The sequence below is a fragment of the Caretta caretta genome, chromosome 10 (assembly GCF_965140235.1).
Source record: "Caretta caretta isolate rCarCar2 chromosome 10, rCarCar1.hap1, whole genome shotgun sequence".
NCBI classification, from domain to species: Eukaryota; Metazoa; Chordata; order Testudines; family Cheloniidae; genus Caretta; species Caretta caretta.
This window is the reverse complement of record NC_134215.1, coordinates 43595128-43617357: the sequence shown is the minus strand read 5'-3', so window position 1 is coordinate 43617357 and position 22230 is coordinate 43595128. Positions and strand designations below refer to the sequence as shown.

General features: G+C 47.8%; 1 protein-coding gene across 10 annotated transcripts in view; it reads right to left on the bottom strand.

The window, feature by feature from the left end:
* Positions 1–869: 869 nt before the first annotated feature.
* The window catches only part of CELF6 (CUGBP Elav-like family member 6), a 242235-nt gene continuing 220874 nt past the window's right edge, over positions 870–22230 (bottom strand). For 7 of the 10 annotated variants that reach the window (XM_048865634.2, XM_048865646.2, XM_048865639.2 and 4 more), the window contains one exon: positions 870–15056. Coding sequence is in view for 2 of the 10 variants with exons in the window: in XM_048865646.2 (XP_048721603.1) it covers positions 15034–15056 (23 nt within the window). In the remaining 8 variants the exon portion in view is untranslated. Of the gene's footprint in view, positions 15057–16859; positions 16965–18582; positions 18672–22230 lie in introns of those variants that run through there. The other 3 variants (XR_012670191.1, XM_048865638.2, XM_048865637.1) reach the window with 3 other exon arrangements.

Here is a 22230-nt window from a genome sequence, read left to right as displayed (position 1 = left end):
CCTATCAGGGGGTGGGGGTGTGGATAGGGGTCGGGGCAGTCAGGGTCAGGGAGTGGAGGGGGGGGCAGGTGGGGGGGGTCCAAGGGGGGACAGCGGGAGGGGAGGTCCTGGCAGGAGGCAATCAGGGGACAAGGAGCGGGTAGGCTGGGCTCTGAGGGAGGCAGTCAGGGGGCGGAAAGTGGGAGGGGGTGGGGGGCCAGTCTGTTTTGGGGGGCACAGGCCTCCCTACCCGGCCCTCCATACCTTTTCGTAACCCCGATGTGGCCCTCGGGCCAAAAAGTTTGCCCACCTCTGGTCTACACCCCTGCCCTGCCAAAATGGAGGGTTCCAAACGCAGAGGCCAGTCTGGAAAACTCAGGCCACCCCAAGGCACCACCCTGCCCCAACAGCCGCTCCCTAGAAAAGACCCAATTGCCAGGCTTACTGAAGAAGAAAACATGGCCTTGCTTGGGGAGAGACCAGTGCTCCTGCCATCAGCTCGGAGCCATGCGGTGTGTGGGGAGAGAGAGCCCGCTGGCTGGAGTCACTGCAGCTGCTTGGAAGCGGGAAGAGCTGTCCTGGAAAGACCTGGGATCTTGTTTCCATCCCCTGTGTCTCCCTGTCCCAATAAATCAGAACCTGCCCTTTGCGGCTGCTGACTTGGAATGCTCCGTGACAGACCTGGAGTGGAGCAGAAAGCATCAGCACTGCCATGTGGGACATACAGGACAAATGAAATTAGGAGAGCAAATGGCTAGCTCTGGCTTGGGGCATCGTGACCATGAGAAACATCCCAGGGCTTTAATGCCAATGGCACCAGGGCCCAGGGCCAGCTGTGTCCTGCAGATGGATGAAGACACACAGATTAATAAGAGACCCCCACATGAAACAACCAGGCAAAACCCCACTGGACTGTGCTTTATTTCAGTCTAAGCAGCATATCATTAACTACAGAGCTACAGAGTTACCATCCATTCATCTCGCTTATGCTACAAGGACATCAAAATGAGACTCATTCAAAGTAATTGGACTCAATTGGAATCTCAAAGCCTGTTGTGGTCTGTTCCCCCCCCCCCCCACTGCTTGGAGCCGAGTGCTCTGCTTAGAATCATGGGAAAGGAAGAGGGTGGAGAGGGAAAAGATTTTTAAAAAGGGTTAGTTGAGCGACAAGGTGGGCGTGAAAGAAACGTCTATCCCAGCAGGCCAGGAGCAACGTTTTCTGTTCTCTTTGGCTTGCCTGCTGGGGGGTCTATGTGTTTTTGTCAGCCCAGAAGGCCCACTTAGACCCTGCCAAAGCCAGATGAGGGCTGGGTGTGTAGCTAGCTGGAGTGCCAGGTGACTCTGCCTTGGAGCTTTGTTCCTAAGAAGGAAGGTAGGTCATTATGGGTCAGGAGCTTTTCACCAAGCTGCCCCGGGCATGGATGGGGTGAGGAATTGGACCACTGAAAAGCATTTGCTAACAGGCCTGGTGCCTTGAAGTGTGATATGGCCAGAAGGATGGACTGTCTCTCCTGCCCATTTCCTGGTTCCCTTCACAAGGCAGGATTCATGTGTTGCTTTTCAGCCAGGGAGTCCCCAGCCTTCCCGCCCCAAGCCTGAGGCATCAGAAAAAGCGCTCAGTTGGGAGGACTCAGCCCAGCACTCCAGTGGCTGTGCTCTAGGGTGGGGGTAGGAACGACAGACAATGGGTGCGATAGCAGAAGGAGTCCATGCAGCAAAGGGTGTCGGCACTAAACCAGCTGGGAATTGGCAACAGCTGGGAAAGGCTGGAGGGAGGGGGGAGGGGGAAAGGAGGCTGGCGGAGGGAGGGTGTGTGTGTTTGTGTATGTGTGGGGGGTCTCAGTATTTCACTGGGGGATGCCATTCTAGTCATGGTGGGGTTTGGGAGGGCTCCTGAGCTGGCGTTGGTCTCCTGGGATGGGAGCTGTCTGTGATCCCCTGAGCTACAACTCCTCTTCTCCCCTGTCCCCCCAATCCATGCTGCAATGGGCTGGGACCAGGAGAAAAAGAGGGAGTGAGAACAGGGTGCAGGAACGCATTGTGCGAAGAGCGTCTTCCACTATAGACAAGCTTAGCATGGCTCTGACTGGCTCATCAAACCTGGTGGAACCATTGCCTTGGCCCACATGGTCCTCCCAGTGGGCCTCCAGCCCTCTCCTGGACACAGATGTTGGGCCAGGGGACAAAGCGCCAGGAATTCCAAATCTGCTGTTAAAGGGAAGAACTGCATAAAGGTACTGGCTGGTTGGGTCCCCCGGTCTCCGAAGAGACTTCCCAGCTTGGAGGGAGGTGGGCTGGGACAGAAGTAACTTTTGAATGGAAGGCCAATGCTCCTTAATGGATTCTACTCCCGAGAGCTGGCAGGAAGCAGGGAGGGTCCATGCTGCAGCGAGGGGGGCACAGAGGGTGAGTCAATGGAAGATGGGGTTGGGAGATAGCAGCCTTTATGTCCGAGGTAGCTTTATATTGAGAATTCTCCTGTGGTTGCCCTGGTCCTTCAAGGTAGCAATAGACCTTGGCAGCAGAAAGTTAGCCCTTAGAGACGGCAGTCACTGCTGGGTTTGTGTCAATGTACATGTGGGGCTGGGTCGCCGGGAAGAAGAAGGGTGAGAACAGAAGAGCTGCTGGGACAGGGCCATGTCCCTACAACCGCGTGTGAGCTCAGCCCTGCCAGGGCTGGGAGATAGCAAAGCAGACCAAGCCCTTTCCCTGCTCGCTCATGACAACACACGTCTTTAACCAAGCTCCCAGGGATTGTGCACCAACTACCCCCCACCCCCCATCCAGACCCAAAAAGGCAGCCAAGGTTCTTTGGGATTCAGACTGGTAAGCCTCCACCCCAGGCCCAGAGCTCCAGGACATTTGAGCCATCAATTCTCTGTACCTCAGTAGCTGCCTGCCTCTGTAATTCTGGTTCCCTCCGAGTCATCGGCCTCTGGTCACCAAGAGAACCAACTTGGTGAGGGGACTTGTTCTCCTCACTAGGCTCATGTGTAAGGATTTCAATGTATGGCGGAGGAGAAATTACCTTGCCCACCACTCCCTCTTAACCCTACAGATAATTCAAGCCAAAAACAAAGAGAGAAGAATTCTGTTCCCCTTGGCCCAGCAGTGGTCTTGGATCAGGAATTCCAAACTGTCCTTCGTTGCACAAACCCACTGAAATCACTTGTATTTTAAAACCATGATTTATAAAGCAGTTAACAATGTAATTAAAATGATGCGTTATGACTGACAGTCGCTGTGGCTAGTTGGCAGTCAGGGTAAGCAGAGGCAAAGAGAACAGCTAGCCTGTTGCAGCAGGAAAATCTCCTCATGGCATAGGATAGCTCCCAGCACTGGCTCTAGGACTGGACTGTTTCTCAGGCAAAGGGGACATTCATTACAGGAGTTCTGGGAGGCAGCAAGACTTGCTCGGTGCAATCCCTGGCTTGTACCTGCATGGGCAGAGGGCCAGCTCTTTTTGGTCTGTGGTTGCACAGCACATGGAATGATCGGGTCCTGGGCCCTGACTAGGGCTCCGAGGAATGCTATCACAATGCTAATCATGAAGACCCTCGTCTGGTGTAAATCAGGGTAGGGCTGTTGAAGTCAATGGAGATGATTTGTACCAGTGAAGGATCTGGCCCAGTGCACTTTCCAACACTCCCCCCACCCCCAGATGTAGAAAAAGCCTTGGGGTTGCTTAGAGAAAGCCAGCCAGGACTTGCTGGCATCACAAAGGCTGACGCATGTGTATTGCTGTATACTGAGGCCTGCGATTTCCAAAGTGACCTGGGTGCCAGCTTGGAGACCCGAAGGGGGCCTGGTTTTCAGACAGTGCTGAGCACCACTCCTCTGAAACTTCTTTTTAAGCAGCCTCCCTTTGGGCACCCAAAATGATCAGTTGCTTGACATTGCAGGCCTGCAGGGTAACATGTACCAGTGGCTTGGGCCCTGCCCCCTCCCTACACATTTCACACCTGTCCCTTTACTGATACCTGACATTGCTGGCAAGAGCGGCTCAGGAGTCATTCAAACTGCTGTGCAGCCCCAACTGGCCAGCAGTCCCATTTAACTAGCATGGGCCACGCTGCATAGCCCCGGGCTGTCAGGAATGTACTCATGTCTGAAGGGCCCTTACCTCTGCTGGAGTCTGCCATGCCCTCCTTGTGAGTGATGGGGAGCAACCTGGACTGCCCAGTCAAAATCCCTGCCCTAAGGGGATGGGGCTGGCACTGCTGATGCAGCTGGCTCTACTGTCCTGTAGAGCACATGGCCTCTGGTTGGCCTTCAGCCCTGATCTCTCTGCATCTCCCTCGCTATAGCCTTTAAAATGGACCCTCCCCTTGCCACATGAGCCCTAGGTTTGCTGGCTACTTTGAGCAGGGGGTTGGACTAGATGACCTCCTGAGGTCCCTTCCAACCCTGGTATTCTATGATTCTATGGTGGTTAGCTCTAGCTAGGGTCTGTGCTGCATGGCTCAAAAACCTGGGGGGTTACACTCATGTGAGGATGAACCTAGAGGAGCCAGAGGCCCTGCAATGAGTCATTAGGGTCACAGCTCAAAATGACCTGCTATCTGGTGCCCTCTCTTCACCAGCACTGGCCCTTGTGCATGGCTCAGGACCCAGTAACATGAGGCCTTTACAGGTTGGTGCTGCCTTTCCTGGGAGGGTCTCCAAGCGTGCTACAGACATGACTGGACTTAGCCTCCCAGCCCAATGAGTTTGGTCCTGATTATTAGCCTCATGCTCCAGGTGGGGCAGCCGAGTCCCTGGGAGGTGGCATAACGTGTCCGAGGCCACCCAGTGAGTCTGTGGAAGAGCCAGCGCTTGTGCCCCTCATCCCAGCCTTTCACCACAAGCCGAGCTACACAACGTGCCACCTGGTGTGTGCTCCCCGCTGCCCAAGACTGTGAGGTCACCGTGCTGGGTTGGCTGCCAGTTTGTCCAATTCCTTTGGATATGCCTGACTAGGGCGAGCAAACCCAGTGGTGAGGTGCTGGCACCTCCACGCTGGACGCTGTCTCTGCCTCTGCTTGCGCTCTGCAGAACCGGTGAGCTGACAGTCTCGTCCCACAGCTCTTGGGGCTGAGGGCGATGGCGCAGCCGGAGAGCATGATGCGCCTCGCTGCTGACGGGGAGCGTGCGCAGGCTGAAAATGAGTCTGGGAGCAGGCTGGCTGGGCTCATATGCCAGCACAGGGGTCACTTTCCCTCGCTTCTTCCCCGTGCCTGGAAATGTTACATCAGCTGGAGACATACATGCCCTGTGGAGGAGTGAAGCTTGGCTCTCAGTTCTGTGTGCCTTGGCTGTCCAAGATAGTCCCCCTTGATTGCTACTGAATTATAGTATTAGCTGAACTCATGACTCATACCTGTCGTTCATCCGAAAGCTTTCTGCTGAAGCCCTTCCCAGGTGACTGCTCTTGATCATCTGGCTCAGACCCTCTTTTTTGGGGACCAGGCCTGGGCCCACACATATGTCAGTTGTGACTTTAACATATAATAATATCAGACAGCGAAATCCCTGCCCTCACTCCACTGAGAAACCTATTCTGGGCTTGCCCTGCAACAGCCACTGTGAGGCTCCCAGACAGATTGTTTCCCCAAGCATGTTCCTTAGGGAGTCTGCCAAGGCTCACGGATAAAAGTTCAGGCATGCGTGACTGTACTTCTAAATGAAGGCAATATTAGAGCAATGGCTAGGATAGAGTAATAAAGACCCCTGCACACACAGCAGAGCCGCAGCCCCACTGTCATACAGCCCTTTCCAGAAGCCAGGAGAAAACCTCCCACTCGGAAAAATAACCTGCCCCAGTCCTCTGTTGAAATGCTGCCGTTTTGTTAATTGCAGTCTAGTTGTGTTACAAGCTGCTTGGGGGCCTGTGATCTTACCCTGGGTGTAGGCTCTTAGACAGGGGCTGGCTCCATCATTTGTGACTTAGACTCACGTTTTATAGAGATGGGCTGGGCCTAGGACTGCCGATCTTTGGCAAAGAGCCCACGTAGATCCGATTGCTTGGGCTCATCCCTGGTTATTTGCAGTCAGGCATCAAGAGGGGAAAAGGTCCCAAGCACTCGCTGCTGCTGGGAAGAGAGAGAAGCAAATCTGCCCCTTTGGTATTCCTCCCAGTCCATCTCCATCTGTAGCCTGCCCATCCCTGCCTCAGTGCTTTAGGCGCTAGTTCCACTGATGCCTCTGAGCTCCACCGCTACAGGCTGGGGACGGACTGGATCAGCAGCAATTCTGCAGAAAAGGACCTGGGGATTACAGTGGCCAAGAAGCTGGATATGAGTCAGCAGTGTGCCCTTGCTGCCAAGAAGGCTAATGTCATCTTGGGCTGCATTAGTAGCAGCATTGCCAGCAGATCGAGGGAAGTGATTATTCCCCTTTATTCGGCACTGGTGAGGCTACATCTGGAGTATTGCATCCAGTTTTGGTCCCCCCACTACAGAAGGGATGTGGACAAATTGGAGAGTGTCCAGCAGAGGGCAACAAAAATGATCAGGGGGCTGGGGCACATGGCTTACCAGGGGAGGCTGAGGGAACTGGGCTTGTTTAGTCTGCAGAAGAGAAGAGAGAGGGGATTTGATAGCAGCCTTCAGCTACCTAAAGGGGGATTCCAAAGAGGATGGAGCTCGGCCGTTCTCAGTGGTGGCAGATGACACTCCAAGGAGCAATGGTCTCAAGTTGCAGTGGGGGAGGTGTAGGTTGGATATTGGGAAATATTATTTCACTAGGAGGTGGTGAAGCACTGGAATGGGTTCCCTAGGGAGGTGGTGGAATCTCCATCCTTAGAGGTTTTTAAGGCCCGGCTTGACAAAGCCCTGGCTGGGATGATTTAGTTGGGGTGGGTCCTGCTTTGAGCAGGGGGTTGGACTAGATGACCTCCTGAGGTCTCTTCCAACCCTATGATTCTATGATTCCACAAAGTTAGAGGAATGCACAGATATAGGCATCTTTATTGGGCCTCTTAAAATGTATTGATAATCGCAACTAATAATATATATTATGTTTAACCCTTTATGAGCCTGATTCTCCCCACATTTACACTGGTTGAACATCAGTGTTATTCCGTTGACTTCAGTGTAGTTACTTTTAGTCTATGCCAATGGGGTGGAGGAGTAGGCGCCATAATGGTGCTACACTGGAGCAGGCGTAGATCAGGAACGCTCCCTCCCTGTTCAATGTGTGGTACAGCAATGAGACTGGATGAACCAGGCCCATGAGCTGATTGAAACTGTCTCTCTGCCTTTCCATCGTTAATGTCAGCCTTGTACCTGGAACTAGTGCCTTTCATGGTGAAGGACTCCAAAGTGCTTTACAAATGTATAGTGCCTGATTCTGATCACACTCCTGGATAAATCACAATGAGACAGTAAGAGTAAGGGAAGTCACTGGCAGTATACCAGTGGGAACTCCAGAATCAGCCCTATCTATTCAGAGATCACTTCATACCACATTGAAATGCGGCCACCTTTGCCCTGGTAACAGTTCCAGTAAGCACAATCCGAATCCTTCAACTGAAGTGCCAGGAGCCCCATGAACTAGTAGCCCTAGGAACAAGCAGATTAATAGGTCCCTTGTTCTGCTCCAAACCCTGCTGGTCATTGTCCAATTGGACCAGTAGGAACTAGATGAAATTCTGCAGCTGGAATTTCTGTGTGGGTGGGATGGTACACGTCCACTTGGTCACTGCATGTGTTGTCAAGAAGAAAGCAACGGTTGGTATTTCTGCATTTTTGGTCAGTTAATTTGCCAGCTCAAGTCATTATCACAATAGGCTTGAAATGGAGAGATGCACAAGGCCATATCCTCATCTGGTGTAAATCAATGTAGCTCTGTTGGAGCCAACAAATTCAATTCAGTGAAGCTACACATATTGAAACCAGTTGAGGATCTGGCCCAAGGCTGCCCACAGGCAAAAGGCAATGGACCAATCACTCAACCTTTTATGAGTTAACACACTCTAGTGAATATTTTATGCTGGGCAAGAAGGTGGTCAGCTCTTTAAGAAATAAGAAGCAATTGTTTTTTCAGTTACAACACAACATGCTCTGGGACCTGGCAGATGTATTAAGACAGGAGGTGGAGAATATCATCCCTTGTATCTGGCAACAGCTATCACCCAACAGGGTTTGTGGGCAGCGGCTGGTGAGCAAAATCTGTTTGTTGAAAAAGAAAATCTCATCCAAATAACTGGGACAAATATGTTCCATGGACACTTTGTACTATGGAGCCTGGCCAGGTCATGGTCTTGTCTAGCTTCTTCTGCTGCTAGTGAATCTACTAGATCTTTGAAACTCAGATGTGGTGGGAGAGTGAATACTGTGCCAAGACAGCACAAGGCTGAGGTTAGATCATTGCCAGATTCTCTACTCTGTGAGCCCACTATCCCCCACTAGTGTTACCGGCCTCAGTTGTTTCCTTTTCTCTTTTATGCAACTATGGGAAATGGAACAAGAGGCAAATCACATGAGCAGGCTCTTGCCTGTTCTGTCTAAGCCTTTTAAGAATGCTCGTTTAGTCTGGAGCCAAAGGGGGTTATGTACCCAACTTCCATTAAAAGTCAATGGTAATTAGGCACCTACCTCTTTTAGGCTCCTTTGGAAATCCCAGCCTTCATTCCTCCACTGGTGAAATTATGAACAAGAAAGGGTGAATTGGCATCTCAAGCCAGGACTGTCCACCATGTCAGAGCCTCCAGGTCTACAAAAATGTGTGGACTTTGTGATACAGAGAAGAGTCTTGGGCCCAACTAATCTCTTCCTTGTATAACGCATCCTTCATTCCCTGCTCTTAAAGCATACTAACAACATGAACCCATGGCTTCTCCCAAGCCCTCACTGAGGCAGGGATGTACAGTACAATTTCAGTGACCTACATTTCCACTGTCCAAACCTCCTTGTTCTATTGGTTCCCTGTTTATTGCTTGCCACTTACCCCTTCATATTTCTATTCTATTCTATTCAGGTTCTTATGCTGTGCCAATCGTTATGGTATCTTAATGCCTATTTGGTGTTGTCCAAGCCAGTAAGATAACCAGGAAAGTCTTATGAAAGTCTTGTTTTTGCTTGCTCTAGACTGAGGGACCAGTTTTAAAGGCAGGGAGTAGCAGACTAGCTTTACTTCTCTTAGCTGTAATACTAAGTATGGTTTAACAGGATCTGTAGAACATCCACCCCTTTGCTTTACACTGTAGTTTGATCCCAACAGTGGGACATGTCAGCAAAGCTTCCCTTTATTCCCTTCACCATCACTTCTTCAGTTACTTGCATATCGGTTTTTGGCCCCAACGTTTTGGGGCAGCGAATCCAAACCAAAATGGCAGTAAATGGGAACTGGAAGAGAATGCTGTCTTGAAATACTTACAGACTTTTCCAACAGTTGGAATGGAGTGGATCATTTGACAAAGGAAGCACAAAAATTTGGCGGTTTAAGTTAATGGTTGGGTCAGAAGACTCTGGACCTAATTCTCTGATGTCCTGCATCGTTTGTTGCTATTTTCACTGCTACCAAGTGGATATAAGATGCACCAACTCTGATCTGGTAGTGTCCTACACTCACTTTGAACAGGTGTAATGACAACACAAATTGCAAACTGAAGGATAATTAGGGCCTCTTTCTACTGAGTGAATTTCTTGCATGAGTCAAGGTTTTCAACTGCCCTTCACCATTAAGAGGAAACACATATTTCTGTATGATAACACCATAATTTAAGAATAAACAAGATCTCCTGCCAAATGTACCTTGGTTCTTGGTGTAAGACGTTCTTTTTTTTTTAGTAGGTGATTATAGATCATAAATTGCCTTCTAAAACTTAGGCCTGTAGCTTCCCTGGGCAATGCAGTTTCTTTATGTAGGTTATACCTGGAGCTAAGCCATCAAAATCTCAGTCTTTCAGAAAGAGACATGGATGAGCTAAAGAGTGACGGGGCACTCAACATACCACCCTTTGATACTAGGCAGCTGGGAGCAGGTCACTGAATTTCTCAGGTCACTTATATGGAAACAAGGATTGAGCCACTCATTAACTTTCCTGGAGGCAGCTGGAACAGGGCTATCACACCTAACAGGCCCCATATTCACTACAGTGGTCTGCTGTTTGAAGTAGAGCCTGGAACACATTGTTCAGTTGTACTATGAGTATCACTTGCTGATTGGAGCCCCCCTGTTGTATGTATTTTTTGTTGTTGTTGCTTTTTTTCATTTTTTTTTTTTTAAAAAAAGTCACTTTCACATGATCACTAAAGTCGATTGTCTTTTTTTTTTGTTTTCAAATGGAGAGTTATCCTACGTTAAATGCTAACGTTCTACAAAAGCATTCTGTTCTAAACCACTAGGAAATGTAACAATGAATCACAGAAAAAGGAGTCCAGTGGCCAAGCGACCAAACCAGGGCATGTGAGCTATGAAGGGCAACTAGACACATCTAGTCTCTTCACATGCCTTGTCCATCCTGCATTCTGTTCGGCTGGACATTTCCTAAATTCCATCTCGGACCTCCTCTCCTCCCCTTGTGGCTTTGGGCAACCCATTCATGGCCAACCAGTACCCACAAAAGTCATGTCGTAAAGTGACTGGTCACTAGGTACTGAAGAACAAATGTGGGTGAAGTTACACCAGTGCAACTGAGAGCAGGATCTGGCCCTTGGTTAATATTGCTCAAGAGACACAGAGCCCACCTCCCTTGTGGGGTATCTGCAGGCACCAGAGAGGCTAAAGAAGGTGCGAGTGCTGTGGAGTATGTTGGTGTATGCTCATCAATGCTGTGACTCAAATATGACTCTCAGAGCCTGGGACTGTAAGGCAGGAGATGGCTCGAGAGATGCAAAAAACAAGGAGGGTTTGGAGACAACCCCTAGTCTTAGAAATACAGAATTTCTGACCACATTTACCCTCAGTAGCATGGCATTTAGCACTAAACAACAGCTAGGCTTTATGAGTGGCCTGGCTCTACATACTTGCTTTAGAAGCTCTTTGGTTAGATTGCTTCCACAAACCTTTAGTCAACCAGCTCCCTTGTCCCCTGAATGCTCAACAGTATGGGCTTCTTTCTACCCCCACTAGCATTGTGAGAGCCGTGCCTGGTGCCAGCTACTTCTTTTCTTTGTACATTCAGCGGGGCAAAGAGCGGCTGAGGCTCGGGGGCAGCCTGTGGTGGGAGTCTGATTCAGTACATGCTGAAGTCAGTGGCAAAGCTGCAATGGGATGGATGGATCCTGCTCCAATAGCATAGGATCAGGCCCTGGCTTAGTTAGTACTGTTGGAGTAGAAGGGTTTTCTTGAAAGGCTCTGAGTGATGTACTTTAGGGCTGGCAATTCAGTATCTGACCGCTATACAGACATAATATTTTTCACTTCTACAGTGCGTTGCATGCAAAGATCTCAAAACACTTTGCAAACATCGATTAAACGTGCCTCACAATGTGTCTTGTGAGTTAGGGCACTATTATTATTCCTGTTTTAAAACTGAGGCAGAGCGAGGACAGTGACTTTAAACAGAGCTTTTATCCCATCCAGTGAATCTGCAGCAATGTCAGGAATAAAGGCCATGAGTCCCAACTCCCAGTCCTCTGCTCTAACCATGCAGTGCGTGTACAGCACCATTCCTTACGCCCCTCTTCCTTCCTGCCTAGCTGCAAACAATTTTAGTTTGAAATAGAGTCTAATTTAGTTCTAAACAGGTCAAAGGCAGCAGGATCTCCCATACACAGCATGATAATTAACACCTACTTAAACCATAAACCTAGCCCAGCAGAGCAGCAGTGAATCCAAGTAAATGCACTGGTAGTATAAAATGAGCAGGTCTGTGACCATTTCAACACCCAGCATTTGGCTGGTGCATAATGGATCCTGTGGCGTTTCAGTTGGTTATGTGGATCTGGATCAAAGAGCTCCTTATAAGTCCAAGCCCTATAGGTAATGACAATGGATGGAACACTGCATGTCAAGGAATACTCTTCTAGGTAACGCTCCTGGGTAATGCTTGCAGGGAACAGAAGGTGGTCCATGCATTGGCATGCTTATAGCTACTATGAGTGTGAAAGCATCGTGGAGTCAGGGATGGAGACATCTGAGGAAGGTGCTCATTTTGAGGCTTCAGAAATGCCCTCCTCTCCCTTGAGTTGACTCTGGAGCACAATTCAGGGGCATGGTTTTAGATCCTGAATCACTCCCTTCTATTTTTGTAAGCCTTATGATGATTCCTTCCAACTGCTTGCAAGGTGACAGGTTCAGGCACTGGGGGAAGCACAGCCTGCTGCCCGTGGAAAACACGAGTTGTGACAGAAACTAAGAAAAGAGAAGTGATAGATGTGTGAAGAAATTTAAAACAAAGTGCTACAGGCCTGCTCCTTTAAGATCCCACAGGAGATATAGTCCAGCTCATTTAAGGTCCCATCTGTCCTATCTGGGGGTTTCTGCTCTGCAGGGTGAATTCCATTGAATAACAATGAGTTCCTGTCAAAAAGGACACTCCCTCCCTGCAGGACAGGGGGAGTTTTAAAGGGCCATGACTGCACATCCTCTCAGACTTGAAGGCAAGGCCTTTCCAATGGTTGCGAGGAGGGGAGCAAAGCTTCAGCCACCCTGGAGAACATCAAAGACAAGAAGTAAAGGGACAGGTGAGACAAGAGCCCACTGGTATATATGTATTTATGGATGGCAGGGGATATCTGCTTCTACCATTCTGCAAAATTATTGTGTTCGATGCAGTTATGCAGTCCCTTCTGGCTTTCCAATCCACAGGTGAAATCCTGACCCCATTGAAGTCAATGGCGAAACACCTGATTCCAGTGCAATCAAGTTTTCATGCTATGACTATAAATCTCCATGACATGTAAAATCTGACCTCTCCCAGAGGCTGCTGGTCTCTCAGACGTTTGCTCTCTCTCTTGTTTTATTTTTTGTATATGACCAAGTTGCTAGTTTTTTTTATTCTGGGCCTGGAGGTGGGGAAAGATGAAGGTTTGCTTTCATGAGGGAGAGCTGGACTTGATAATGTCTTGAGGTCCCTTCCAGCCCTACGTTTCTATGATTATATGATACCTCAGGGATGAATTCAGCCCTTGTTTAAACTTAATGGACCAAACTTTGTACTGATGGATGCCCCATACAATCAAATTGACTCCACTGGGATTGCAGGGAATATAAATCAGTGCAGAGTCTGGTCCACTATAGTTAATAACAGCCTCCCGCACTGCCTCTCCTGGCTTGAATTTTACCTTTGGACGCATGCAGCGATCAGTGAGATCAGCTGGTGGGGAAGATTTATACCATGATGCAAATATCTGACCTTGAGCAAATCTGCCCTGCTGATAGGAAATGTGAGAGGTGGTGAAGGGTGTGTGGGAAAGAAAATCTTTTGTTTTCACAATGAAACATGTAAGCACCTGAAGGGGATGTGTGCTCCACATACATATTTGGCACAGTCTGATATAGTCTTATGCTGAAGCATCAGGTATCATATGTTAATATATCTGCAACCCACGAACCAAATTCTGATCGGCTATGCCCAGGTAATGCAGCGACCTCAGCAAGGGATGCACTGGTGTAACAGAGTTGGATTTGGATGTACAACGTTATGGCCCCAATTCACCTCTCGCACACAGTGTAAAGGAGAGGCCGAGGAGATCATATATATCTCAGGAGCTAGTGAAGGTTGCAACACATTTCTCATAATTGTCTCAGCAGTAGAGCTGGTTGACATTTCTCAACCAAAATCGGTTTTTGTCACAAAGGGAGTTTAATCAAAATTGAAATGTGTAGTGAAAACAGGCCAATTTGGATGGAATTTTCAATTTCTCAAGAACTCAAAACAAAATGAAAATTTCCCTTTGAAACAAACATCTTCGCTTTCTTTAAAAATTTTCCTTTGAGAAAACCCAAATCTTCCTTAACAATTTCAAATGGAATGATTTCTTCCATGTTCTCGGTGGAGGCAAAATTGGATCTTTCAACCAGCTCTACTTACCAGCCAAAATCTTCATTTCTATGTTTTCGTCTGGGGTGGGACAGAGGTGCGAGAAGAAGTTGCCATGACAGAAATGCCACGATTTCACTTTCCATAGCCTTGGAAAAACTTCCCTGCTTTCCGGTCCCTTGGGCTCCTACAGCCTATGGAGTCGCTGGGCCACTGGAACACACGACACGGTAAACAAAGCTCTTTCTAGTTTCCCTCTATTTGTGTTTCTTTTTGAAACGCTCGCAGCTGTTATGTGATACGTCTACCTTTTTTCTTTGTTTTTTTGTTAAATTAATTTATTTATATATATTTTTAAAAAAGCAGTAGTCCTTTGGTCCCTAAACTCTAAGGAATGATATGACTTTGAAAGAAGTAAATCCTATGTCCCTGTGCCAGTGACAAGCAAGGAGGGGGCACATCCCTCTGCCCTGCTCCATGGTGTGTGTATGTGTGTATATATATATACATATATATATATGTATATATATATATATATAAACATATTTATATATCTCTTCTATAAGTCCAACATGCGCTTAGCCTTTGATTTTTTTTTTCCAGCCAGATATGGAAAAAAATCAATTTCTCTTTCCCTTTTAAAACAAAACGTTATCCAGGTGAAACATACACGCCTGGTCCAATCCCACTGGCTTTGGTTTATATCCATTTGGATCCTCTTTCCTAGTTCCTCCTTTGAAACTTGTAGCAGCAAATGAGTGCTTTAAAAAGGTAGGGTTCATCCTCATGAATGACCTGTCCTAGCTCTGAATCCTAGGTTGGTTTGTTTTTCCTTCCAAGAATCCCACCTCTCTCCTTGCGAGGAATTCAAAGTCTTCTCCAGCAGCCACCATTTCATAGTCTGACTCAGCAAATATCTGCACCTGTTTGTCTTTTCTCCAACATCACTGTGTCTTTTTCTTTCTTGTTAAGAAACAAACAAAACTGATTCAAAAATTAAAAAAGAAAAAGAAGATACAACCACGATGGCTCTCTTTTTCGCCAGCATTTCTTCTCCTCCTTCGCTTCCGCCTCTTCCATGATATGTTGCAAAGAAAGAGAGTTACAAGTTTGGATACTGCACTTGGGAAAAGGGTTAATACTCTTCATACGCTGCAGGGCATCCAACCTGCAAGACAACAAAGAGCACATTACAAGGCTCCAGGATTTGCAAGGCCCATTGCAATGTACAATGCATGAGAGCCCCCTGAGAACGGCTTTAATGTTGGGTGAGTTTTAGTGCTTGGGAAACAGAGGAAACAGAACAATGCAAGTTCCCTTTTTTTACCCACCTCTGCCAAGGCACCTCAACTCTGTCCTGCAGCTCCATCACCATCCCAGCTTTGCCAACGTGCCTCCATCCTCAACTTAAGCACACGCTCTTATTCCAGTCTTGGGTAGCTCTACCAATGACCCTCAAACCTGACCTGTAGCACCCCTGCTATTTTAGTCCTGGACTATCCACACAGATCTGCCAATGAATGCATCTCAGTCCTGACTTACTTCAGTCCTGGGCCCCCGCACAACTTTGCCAGTGCACCTCAATCCTGACCTGTAGCTGACCCTGCTATTCCAGTACTGGGTGCTTTTCAGCCCAGACTACCTTTATGTTAAATAGTACAGTGGTTTTGCAATTTGGAGAAATGTCCAGTAGGAACTACATTTAGATCCACTAAACACATTTTCACTTGGAACTGAGGCTAGACTTGAGGCTAAGTTCTCAAATGTAAAAAGGCAAGGGCACCTCTAAATTTCACAGGATTCTACTAGCTGGTTAAGTGGTATGGAGGAGCACTAGTGAGATTCATGTGCCCTTCAGCTGGTTCATCACCCCCCCCCCCCACAAAAATAACCAGTCCATTGTTTAAGGAGACGACACTTCTTATTTAAAGTCTCTGCAAAATGTTCAGCAGTGAGAATGTTAGAGGCCAAACTCTCTGGTGGTATAACTCCTCTGAGGTCAAAGCAATTACATCAGCTGATAATTTTGCCCTAGATTCCTTTGCAATCTCATTTGGCTCATTTTGTTACTGCGAATACTGGCTTCCTAGCTCTGAGGAATCACAAAGACTGCCCGCTCTGTCTCCTCTTATGAAAGTGAAAGGGTCTGTATGGAGATCTGATGTGCTAACGGGACAGAACTGCACTGACTGAACCAGAGGTGAGTTATTAGTCCTCCTGTGTTAGGGAATGGGACCTGAGCACCTAACTACCGTATATTCTTTTGTAAATCCCACCTCAGTCTTTGCTCATAACTCACTCTCTCCTGCTCCAGCCTCACTTTCTGCTATTCTACTCTGAATTCCCTTTTGGATGGGATGAGAAGGAATATTCAGCAAAGAAATACAAGACTTCAGTTCCAACTCAGAATCCGCAAACCATACTGCTGAAGGATCAACGTTCGTGGTATTCCCAAGTGCTTTTCTGCATGCACTACCAAGTTTTTGAGACTATATATAGAAAATAACAAAAGGGAAAAGAATACGAAATAAAACCCTTCATTTCTTGTTTCAACCGAAATTAAGTGAAACCCCCTTTTTTCAGAAATAATATTGGAACCAAGAGTGATTCCTTAACAATAAATTTCCCCAGTCATTATGGCCATATAGTGAATGCAGGTGAAACACAAACACAGATTGTTACGTTACAACAAAGAGAAAAGAAGAGAGGGCAGAGGAGACGGTGGAGTTTGGGGGGGTGGGGAGTCAAAGTTCACAACTAATCAAGACTGACCAATCAGCACTCCAAAAACTATCCACCAGGGGCTTCACTACGGCACTTCACAATCGCCAAAAGAAAAGCACCAATACAGAAAAAATAAAGATATAGAAATAGAGATATAGAAAACTCAACGTCAAATCATGCAACGAGATTACAACCGGCCACATGGCGTCATCGCAGAGGACGATGACAACATGAGTTAGTCACTTACAGTTTCGGTTTATTTGGGAGAGATAGTTTTGGTTTGGGACTCCCACAACAGCTAGAGGGTTGCTAGGCAACTGGGGGGCCATCTTGGAGCAATGATTGGCCTGGTCTGGTTAGGTACAGTAGTGGTTGGGTTGGAGGAAACAAAACATAAAGAAAAGATGAATTGGTTTGATGGAGTTTTTCATTTTCATTTTTGGTTGATCAAGAACAGAAAGTGATCCTTTGAGGTCATGTGTAATAATGCTTTGATCTCCTCTAGCACCTTCCCCTTGGTGAATCTCACAATGCTTTACACGTTAATGTCACATCACTCGCAAGAGACCCAGGGTAAGGTGAGTATGAATGTCCCCATTCTCAGAGCTAACGGATGCTCATTTGTGATTGGTTACATAAGCTACCTAGTATAATTTCTCTTCCCTGACTGGATGTGAGCCAGCAAACACATCCAACTGGAAAATCTGGGTGTGCAAATTTCAAATTTGGCAGCTGCAAATACTCACGTATGTGACTTTGAAATTCACCATGATGAACAACTTCTTTCATTCTTTCCCTTTTTTTTTGCATTAATTGCTTTGCTCTGCCCATTTAGGGGGAAACTGAGGCATAAAGGTGGCAAGTGAATTGCCCAAGATCACACAGTGAATCAGCGCTGGGACTAGAACCTGGGGATCCTAGCTCCAAACCCATTCCCTCTAGCCATTAGAGACACTGCTTCTCAGCTTAAATAGCTGCATGTTAAAGGAAAAATGGAACTTATTCACCTATTTCTATGAATGAAAGGAAGATTAGGTTATATGAGTCACGTATACTAAGTGTGTGGTGAAGGAAGACCAAGATTTTACCTTCTGGCTCTTTTCTTCCAGGAAATTTTGCTAAACACTTGACAAAGTGTTTATGGAGAAACTGCCCCGTCTTCAGAGAGACTTCTCCTCGCTGCTGTGCTAGACTGAACAGTACCGTCAGGAATGGCTGTCTTTGAACAGTCCACTCACTCCTATGGAAAATCAGTTCTACGCAGTCTCACCACTGCTCTCCTCTTAACCCAGAAGTGAAGACCAGGGTGTTCAGGGCCTGGCATGCCAAGCTCCTAGATGCAAGCAGCCAGGTGCAAGGTGGAACACTGAATGCTGTGATCTATTTCTTCAGGCCACAGTTTCCTACTTTATACACCCAGGCACAGGTGCGGGAACTAGGGGTGCTGGGGGTGCTGCTGTAACCGCTGGCTTGAAGTGGTTTCCATCACATACAGGGTTTACAGTTTGGTTCCATGGCTCTCAGCACCCCCCCCCCCATACAAATTGTTCCAGTCCCCCTGCACCCAGGATAGTTGCAATCTGTTCTGTTTAACTAGGCCCCAGTTAAGGCTCTAGGTATGTCTCTCTCAGGCAGAGGGCAGACCCCCCTGTTTCACATGCAGCATATGAGCAAGACATTTCACAAAGCATATGGGCTGTAGAGAGAAAAGGGTTATCTCTGGCTGGGCGACTAGGACAAAGTCAGTGAGGAGATTGAGTTGTCTAAGTCTTGCCATGACTTTTCAACCTACAGACCTGCAACGAGTAGGCACATGTGCCAAAGTTCCAGGCCCAGCTTTTCAGGGGCTTGGGTGAAAGCAGGTGAAGGCTTTGCCCTGCTGTTAGGCTTAGAATGGGTGACAACGATGGGATGGAAACACATAATGGATGGATGACCCAGGTCAGATTTAATAAAGTAAGATTACTCACCTGTGAGTGGCGTTCTGAGTGTGCATTGCCTCTGCAGAGCCACACCTTTGGGGGTGCATATGCCTTAGGGCCATGAGCCCAGATAGCACCTAGAAAGCAGAGATGGATGGTCCCACACATACACCTACCTGTGGAGCTCAAGGCTCGGTGTGAAGTAATGCAAGGACTGCACATCTGACCACCCTCAGTTCTTCCCACAAATTCAGAATGCTGTGTATGGGAAGGAGGTTGGTTCAGTGTGAATTTGCAGGGGCAACACTGTAGTTACAGATAAGTATATTTTCTTTCTCACCCAGAATTGCCTCTGCATATCCCCATGCTTGGGAGACTGACTAGCAGTAAGAACCCCTTAGAGGAGGGTTGAGGAGTCCTTGGTTAAAGAAAGGTCAAAGGACTGTTCTCCTAAAATTAGCACCATGTTTGGCCCCTAAGTCAAGACAGTCATGTTGTGTGATGTTATGAATGGAGCGCAACAGAGTGACTTCCCAGAGTTCAGAGATGGAGACATCCCCCAAACTCGCTGTGTGAACTGCTTTGAGGGCCTCTAAGCCATCTGGCACTGGGACACGTGCTTGGTCAGGACTGACTCCAGAGCCTAATCTGTTTATACACTCTCTGAACAGAAACTGGTTTTCCCTTACACTTGTCTCTGAATATCACAAATAACTCTGAAGAGTTGCAAAAGAGTTTTGTCCTCCCCAGGTGATGACACAGTGCCTTCTCACTGTCTAACATACGTAGCCTAGCTCCAGCTGATGAAATACCCTATCTCTGCTGTGTTGTTCAGTAAAGGTGGCCATGTCTCTCTGCCAGAGCAGGAAGTGAGGCCGGCCTGAGCCAGAGGCCTTTTGCTGGCTTTAAGAGCCATTTGTGTACAGGAAGAATAGTCTTCTCTGCTCTCCGATCCCAAAGAGCTTGTGTGACTTCCCTCTCACTGCCCACCCTGGACTGTCAGGGGTCTCTGCAACTCCTGGAGCTGTTCAGTCTCCACCTCTCCGAGTGAGGGCACAGTCTCACTTCCCTCTGGGGAGGTGAGAGAGGATGGCTTCAGCCTTTGTTGCACCACATGCATCTTCTGGGTTCTCTAATTCCTCCTCCTTTTCTTCACACTCCAAGGATCATCCTCCAGATTTGTCAGTGGAGGAAAAGGCAGGCTTAGGTGATGAGGTGAGTATTTCTTCCAGGTACTCTGGAGAAGATGAGCTTTGCAAGAGGCCTCTCAGTGGATTGCCTCTTGGCTCGATGAACAGACAATGCCACTTGTGCCATACTGTCCGTGGTGTCTGATGGCCATAAGTGACCTCTTAGAAGAACTTCATGGTGAGGGAGAAGTCCAAAGAGCATGTCTCAGTATAACCTCCCTGTAATACTGAGAGCATGTGTCCAAGGTGCTAGGAGAGGGAGAATGGTCCCTCTCTCTCATCTTACACTTGGGTTTGCAAGGAAATGTATGGATCAGAGAGCCACCAGGACAACCCTCCATTCTTATCTCTGTCCAGGAAGTCCTTGGATCTGAATTTGGGCCACTGAGGCAGGAAAAATCAAAGGAGAGGTTGGTTTTTTGGACCGTGGCAGATCTCCTATTGCCCTGAGAAGGATGAGAGCATGGATTACTGCCTCCCTGAACTCCCAGACAAAACAGGGGCAGAGAGAGATACATCAGTCACTGGATCTCAAGCTTTCAATTCAGGCACCCCAGCTCCAACCTCTATGGATCTGAAGAGCCCACAGCACTAACAGGTGCTTGGATCTGAGGGCTTTATGATGCTTGCAAACCACCAGTTCCTGCACTGAGCTAGAGGAGAGTGTGTGGATCTGCACCTATCCTCGGTTAAGAGAGAAGAGAACAGGAACGAGGACTTCCTATGAGGAGTCACGGCCTTTGGGTTTTTTGTAGCCCTTACATCTCAAGAAGCATTGCAACCAGTCCCTCCCTCATTGAACTTTCTTTTAATCCTTTGGTTCTGAGGTGGAACCAAAATGCGATGAGGCCAGTTCCTTTGAAACCTTTGGTACAGAGGAAATGGGTCCAGTGCTGGCTGGCTGGCCTCTCAAGGAATTATCCATCAATAGGCATTTAAGCTGCCCCTCCTGCTCAAGGCAGGTTGGAGGGGTAAAGCTAATCCCAATGGCTTCAGGGACGGCCCTTCTCCCATGCCTGGGGCTGTTATGGATATCTGGTCACAAGACACACACCATTTAAATCTGGCTATCGGATGATAAACTCTAGGTTCTCAGCAGGGCAATGAAGGGGATGAGGATGGATCAGAACCCTGCAATGCCACAGATGACAACTGACCTGGGGCTCTGCAGTGGAGCCAGCTGAACTGTCGTGAATCTAACAGCCAAGAAACCGATACGCTTCTGGACACAGCTTCAAACTTCTCCAGAAAACATGTAAATTAGCTACCTAACCTGAGCTAAAGATGGAACACCGACTCCTGCAGCACAGGTGAGCTAAGGATGGTTCTGAGACATGCTGCCTATGGCAGTAGGAATGGAACTGAAGGCAGCTGGGGTCACCAACCCTTGCATTGAACAAGCGAATCTCTGAGAGGTTGGGCACATGGTCCCATAATGGTCCGGGGCTTGCGATGCAAAGGCATGCACTCGTGAGGATCTGCCGAGGCAATGCTCAGTGGTTGTCATCATCCATTAGAATTTACATCACACATAACTCTGTGTGACGCTTTCAGGAGAGTGAAAGAGACACAGTCCTGGCCCAAAGAGCTGACTATCTCCATCAGAAGAGAACAGTCAAAAGACATGGGTTGGGAAAGAAGGGGCAGGAGTGAAATCAAGGAACGGTCGGGTAGGTCACATTGCAAAGGGAGCCAATCTTGTAAGTTCTGTGTGTTGAAACAGGCACTGAGGGTGGGCACAGGGGAGGAGCTGGCAGCGCAGGGAAAGGCAAAGGAGGTGTGACGTTATTGACATGAACTGGGACCATATAGATCATGGTTGCAACCAAGGTCCTATAGTGGCACCAAATCATATATAAAGGGGGTCAAATGAGGTGTCTAAGACAAGGTTATGGTTTGCTGGTTATGATTATGCTCTCTGTATGCATGTATCATTTTTGTATTTAAAGTTATAAGTATTGGCTGTATACATCTGTAGTTCAAACTTGTGCTATGCTTCTGGGTGACACCCCAGACAAGTTGGTGTCAGCTCTGCCTAGCCTGCTTGATGGCCCATTAAGGACCATCAGCTATACAACTGACCCATTGAGAGAAGGCAGACATGCCTTGGGACTCAGCAAGGCACGCAGGGACATGCCTATGGACAGAGCTCTGAGGTTTTTCCAGGCCATGTGATGGACGGCTTGTCTTTGGGACAAAGAAAGAAAGACCACATGGCAAGAGAACATAAAACCTGCTGCAGTTCCTCCATCTTGTCTTCAATCCTGCTTCTTACCTCTGGAGGGACTTTGCTACACTGAAGCTTTGAACCAAGGACTGAAAGACCCATCCCAGCTGTGGATGTACTCCAGAGACTTGATCTATCACTGCTGCAAGCCTGAACCAAGAACTTTGCCATGACTGTGTGTAATCGATTCCATTTAACCAATTCTAGCTCACATCTGTATCTTTTTCCTTTTATGAATAAACCTTTAGATTTTAGATTCTAAAGGATTGGCAACAGCGT